General features: G+C 41.3%; 1 protein-coding gene across 4 annotated transcripts in view; it reads right to left on the reverse strand.

Annotated features, from left to right (window-relative positions):
• Positions 1-5,702, reverse strand: part of ATXN10 (ataxin 10) — a 108,783-nt gene extending 103,081 nt beyond the window's left edge. For 3 of the 4 annotated variants that reach the window (XR_004746055.1, XM_035309502.1, XM_035309492.1), the window contains exons 1-2: positions 5,512-5,702; positions 1,342-1,533 (exon numbers count right to left, since the gene is read on the reverse strand). Coding sequence is in view for 3 of the 4 variants with exons in the window: in XM_035309502.1 (XP_035165393.1) it covers positions 1,342-1,533; positions 5,512-5,654 (335 nt within the window). In the remaining variant the exon portion in view is untranslated. The remainder of the gene's footprint in view (positions 1-1,341; positions 1,534-5,511) is intronic. The other variant, XM_035309483.1, reaches the window with a different exon arrangement.
• Between the last annotated feature and the right edge of the window lie 298 nt (positions 5,703-6,000).

Genomic DNA, 6,000 nt, shown 5'->3' on the forward strand with positions numbered 1-6,000 from the left:
GTACACACAGGCTTTCCTCCTCCTGCAAATTAAAAGGAACTGCTGTTATTAGCATCCAGCTTCCTAAATGTGCAAGGCTATGCTAACTGCTTAGAGAGGGTAAGTAAGTAGCATGGGTATAACCAGTACAGAGCACATTTCTGTTTGGAAGCTGGTTTAATAACTGAATTCCATTAGCAAGTTCAGATTAGACCCATTAATGGGTCGTACTTATCATGCTACTGAAAAGGATAATTCTATTTCCTCCCAGACATGCAATTCTGTTCTCTCTCTTTTGTTAAGATGAGTGATTAAGAAGCTATAACGCATTACAAATAAGGAATCCAGGCTGGCTGAACAACCACCCACCAAAAAATAAAAAACAAATATATTTTCTGTCAGATCAGTTTCTTGATCCACAACATGATCAAAAGTGCTAGGACTGCCAGAAACAAACATGTAGGAGCCTGAACTCAGATTTAACTTACCCTAAAACTAACGCTTTCTGCAAACAGCCCTGCAACTTCTACGGCATTAACAAAGATTCTGCCCAGCACAGAAGCTGGAACTTTGTCCCATGTCCCAGTTAAATTTTATTTAGCTTAACAAAATTTGAGAAGTCCCAAGAAACTACATTTTATGACTGTATTTCAGTTCTTCATGAACTAGCAAATTTGAAACAAGACTGGGTTTTGGTTTTGATTGGTTGGTTGGTTTTAGAGTTTCTTCTGAATAGCAGGTAGACTACCAAGTTTTCAGTTACGACAGCTAGCTGTATCCCAAGCATCCCTTCAATGTTATACAAGGCCCAGAGGAAAAATAAAAATAAAAATAGAGAGAAAAGAGAGAGCCTGAATTGAATAATTTAAACAGTCTGACATACTAATATTGATATTAACTGTACACGTATGAGGTTTGAAATGTAGGGTTCTACATACTATACTTTGTCATGGGTACTAGACTGATCTATATCTACTTAGAAAAAATACTAATCCTGTAACTGATAATTAAGACTGCTTACTTATTCATTACATTACCCCCCAAAAAATAATGACAGGAATAAGAAAAAAAGTGTAGTTCTACAGTGAAACTTATGAAAGGTTTATATCATTTGCACAGTCAACCCATACTAAGAACACAAATGATCCTTTCTATCATTCATCAGTGCCATAGACTCTGACCTACAAATAGGTCAGCTATTTTTGTTACTTGCATACTTCATTTCAAGTGATTGAATCAAACAGGAAATACCAGTTAATAAATCAACTAACACAGCAGTATAAAATAAGAATCTCTATATAAAACCACACAAACATCAGAAGGTTATAATTTTGTATGGGTTAAAATGGAACAAAACTATACCTCATGACATCTTGATTCTTGGCACACTCAGCACAGGCGTTCCTCAGACATCTGAAGCATTCTGCTACGAGCAACAGACAGGTGTCTAAATCCAGCAGTTCACAGGAGTCCTTGTAGGCCTGTTCAATTTCATTCAAGGCTTCGGTCAGGATTTTGAGGAGATCCTGAAATACACTTTCTTCTGCTGTTTCTCTGAAATAAACAAATTTGTAGTAAGCACAAGAACTGCTCTGCTATCAAAAAGGATAATATGCCAGTTATATTTCTTGTTCTTAACACTAAGGTATTTCTGCAACAATACGTAACTATCCTTAGCATAACACGATCCTTCAAGTGGAAAGCACAAAGTACATGTTCACAATCATCCCACTAGCCTTTCCGGGAAAAGACTTGGTATTAATACTACTAATACGAGTAATGCTAAGGGCTAGAATTAATGCTGTTGCCTTAGTATTTCTCACATCTTTCCAACACCACTTTGGAACCTTAGAAACAAAAAAAAAAAGTCTTTGTATATAGCTTGCATGATTATACCTGACACTGCATATTGTTCTAAGAATCAGGAATTGTTTTAACTAGCAAATGCAGCTACTAGCACCAGATGTTTCAAGAGAAAAAAAAAAAAAAAAAATGTACCAGAAGCTTCATTATAATAGTCTGCCACAAATTTCTCCACAGCAAGAAGTCTTGACGAAAGTAGGTGTCTGCACTAGCCATCATTCTGAAGAGTGTAAATCAAAGTCAAGAGGGTAAGTCCACTCTCTACTTCAGCAGACAACTACCTGAACACAAAAAAATACTACACCGCTACTTAAAATATCAAGACTTAAGATAACAGTACAAAACCATAACCACAAAGACAACATTGTGAACGGATGAGAGAGATGCTGAAGCACCCAACAGTTCAATTCACCGGATTCCCATGACTAACACGCACATCTGCAGGTCTGTCACATAGGCATGTACATTTCTGAAGTGCAGCTATCTACATACTCTTTCTCCTCAGTTTATGTTCATAAAGGAGATGAGGACAACCCATCAAAACCATTGATAAGGCATTTTTTATATAGCCTGCTGGTGAAAAGAATACACACCTGTATCAATACCATGAATTTACTCGTCTAATACTTTTGACTGGGGAAAGGGCTGAAGGAAATCCAGTTGCAGCTTTCTCGAAGCTTAAGCAGACCTGCATATTGCTCAAGATCAAATAGGAAAGATAGGTTCTAAGACATTAAGGTTGAGAAATAACTCCTAAGCTAAGGACATAAGAAAGTAAGATAAAAGGGAAAGTAATATTAAACAAAGTATGTTCATACAGAACACAACACTATTCCTAAAGAATTTTAAAATTTCTTGATAAAACAAGATGATATGGTATTACTTGTGTTCTGCTTCTCCCCCAGATATCCTCACATTCACACAAGTAGAAAGTCTATCTATTCTATCCTTTATCAAAAGTGGTAACACTTCCATAAACCAAGTCATGTACATAAATATTAAATTACTAAAACATCTGATCTCCAAGAAATACTTATTTTACACTAACACCTCACAGTGGATCAAGACCAATACCCTTACACTATCTCTAGCTACTTAAAAAAGACACAAAGAGAATCAATAATACCACAACAAAACCACAACACAGTATCAGTGAGAATTATCTATAGGGGAAAAAAAAGGTATATTTTTCAAAGGAGTAAAATTGAGGGGAAATAAAATGGCACAAGACAGACCAAAAGCAGACCTGGCCCTCAGTCGTAAGCAGAACTTACATAACCAGAAAGAAGGTTTGGAATTTAAGATATAAAGGCATCACAGGACTTGAACCTTCCATTTGCAAAAAGTGGTGTGGCTCCTGACACTTCATCACAAATACGCACACCACAAGATTAAGTGGCTGGTGTACCACAGTACACATGGTAAATGCACAGACACTTTCTTCTACACATTAGAAGAGCTACGGTTTAGTAAAGGAGAACCAACTGGGTCTTGTCCGAAACACTCATAAGCCATGTTTTCTCTATTGAGTGAAGATGTCATACAGAACTTAGATACAACACTGGAATTATTTTAACATAGGAAAATTCTTAGTCTGATTGCATTTTCCTTTATATTTGTCTGTACCACCTGTTGGATTATCACTTGAAAAAGGTCATTTCCTAACACAACTTCAAAATAAAGAAATCAGTAGCAAGACACACACTAGTATACAACATTCAATTATTTTAAATAGTTAAAACAGAAACAAAACCAACCAACCAACCAAAAGGGTAAAACATGAAAAAAGCTGCAAGTACTTTAGTGTGTGTTCTAGCAACACTTTCTTCTGTTGAAAGCACAACCTAAAGTCATTCTGATCCTGAAAAAGTTTCTACTCTTGTTAGAAAGTTACCTAGAAAAATAATAGTTTGGATAAGATATTGGATCACAAAGGTTTCAAGCTGTTGTGACAAATTTTCTCTTAATATTAGACTGAAACAGAAAAAAATAATTGAATTAATACAGAGCAAGAGTTTAGGTGTTCCAATTAAACACAAAGATGAAATTTTTGCCTGTCTTAACAGAGCAAATGAGATGTACACAAGGAAGCGCCTTTCCTCACTGTGAACATAGATATGGATTATCACATATCAGCAAGGATAGACAGTGGCGGGTTTTTGTGGTGGTCCTTTAGGGACTCAGGAGTTGGACTCGATGATCCCTGTGGGTTTCTTCCAACTCAGATATTTTATGATTCTACAGAAACAAAGAAATTGAGTCATCTGCTTAAAGGTGCTTGAAGTCCCAAGTGAAGCACACAGGAGACTTGAGTTCAGCTGAATTGCACACAGCAGTCTCATAGCTGGGACATTATTTTCCCTCCTGTATTTGCTTCTGAATTACAAACCACTGGCATTCACTTTTTATTATTATTATTTTGTTATCACAAGCGCTGAAGATTTATCAATTCCATAGTAACGAATTACCACTGAACATCCCAAGTACCACTGGAATGTTCCTTCTAGTTCAGTAACACCAACAGCAGTATTTCCCAAGTTGTTCTCATGTCTATTTGGTCACATCCTGTGGGATGCAATTGCCTCTTGGAAGAGCAATTACAGTGTCTCTTTTCAACCTGACCACCTGTACCCAAAGAATTTGGTTATTTGGGGGATATCTAGTCCTCTGTCAAAGGTGGCTGCAGAAGTTTTGAGGCAGAAGGCAATAAACAGGCAGGGAAAGCATCAGTCCATAAGCCCAGAATTTGCACAGGTCCTTCTGTCTCCCCAGAGGAATAGACAAGAAAACCAAAGGGACTTCCCCTGTATATAGAGACCACAAGAGAGTGGTTGTAAGTATAACCCCTGCACACACACACACAACTTCTAAATGTATATTTATTTATTCAACAGAAATTGTACCGGGAATTAATAACACTACAATTTTATACTAAGTTAGGAAATAAGAGATCAAACCTTCTACACGTTACAGCCTTCAATTACTGTTACAAGGACTGAGCATGAGCTCCACACCAACGTGTGCAGCCTCCTACCTTCCAGAAAGAGCTGAGAACAAGAGCTGAGCACAATTAGAAGCACAGTCACACCTGAACCTCTGCACATCCAAGGAATTCTGCTAAAGCTAACAGTGTTGCATGGCATTGCAAACATCCAACCCCGACCTCTGAGGAACAGCAATGCTCCACATCAGCTTCTTGCTTTCTCCAGTAACAGTATGTTTTCACTTTGTCTACTGGAAGTTACAAGGCACATCCATCTTTCCTCCCAGTCAAGCCTGCCCTGCTGCACAGCAAGGAGCCTACAGAGACCATCCTCACGCCAAAGGTCATGCTCGGGCTGCAGCTGAGCAGGATGAAACTACTACAGGAGCACCTTACCACTCTAATCACATCTAATCATCCCTCCAGGATGCATTTTGCCACTAGCAGCTGCATCTTGCCCCTAACAGCTGCTACCCTCACAGAGGCCTAGAGGGACAACTGCTATCGTGTGTCCGGCGACCATGGTACCCCAGAGGAGCAGCGACAGATGACGCCAATGGGGACTCCCTAAACTCAGGGCAGGCAACAGGGTCCTCTCTCCCCCCGCCCGCCCCCCCCTCCCCCCCGATCCCCGGAGCTCCCTCCGCCGGCCCACGTGGCGGCGGCCGGCCCCTCCTCCCCGCTACCTGAGCTGCGGCTCCCGGAGCAGATCCGTCAGTGCCCGCACGCTCTCCAGGCGAGCTGCTGGGGCGACTGCTACGGAGCGGCCTAGCCGCGCCGCCGCAGCGAGCGGCGATTGCGATCCAGAGCGCCCTGCCGCTGCCGCCATCGCCAGCCCGAGCGCGACCCAGCTCCGCCCCGCGCCGCACGGAAATGGCGGCGGCCCGGCCCCTCGAAGCGGCCCGAGCATTGCCTCGCTGAGCAGGGAGCCAGTGTTTTATCCCCGTATTCGCTTTTTCTAAGCGTTTGCTGCCGGAAAGTGCTTCGGAAGGGATGTGGGCCCCGCGCCCGGCCGGCCTGGCGGCAAAATGGTCGCCCCGCCGCTGGGTGTGTCCTGGGCGCCAGGAGCCGTTCTCTGTGAGCGCATGAGGTGCAAAATACTAATTCAAAAATATCCTTACGAATTAACTGTGGGCGTATCTTTCTGGTCAGCCTCCTTTCAAGAGCCCACGGTA

Source organism: Oxyura jamaicensis, chromosome 1 (genome assembly GCF_011077185.1).
Source record: "Oxyura jamaicensis isolate SHBP4307 breed ruddy duck chromosome 1, BPBGC_Ojam_1.0, whole genome shotgun sequence".
Classification (NCBI taxonomy): Eukaryota; Metazoa; Chordata; class Aves; order Anseriformes; family Anatidae; genus Oxyura; species Oxyura jamaicensis.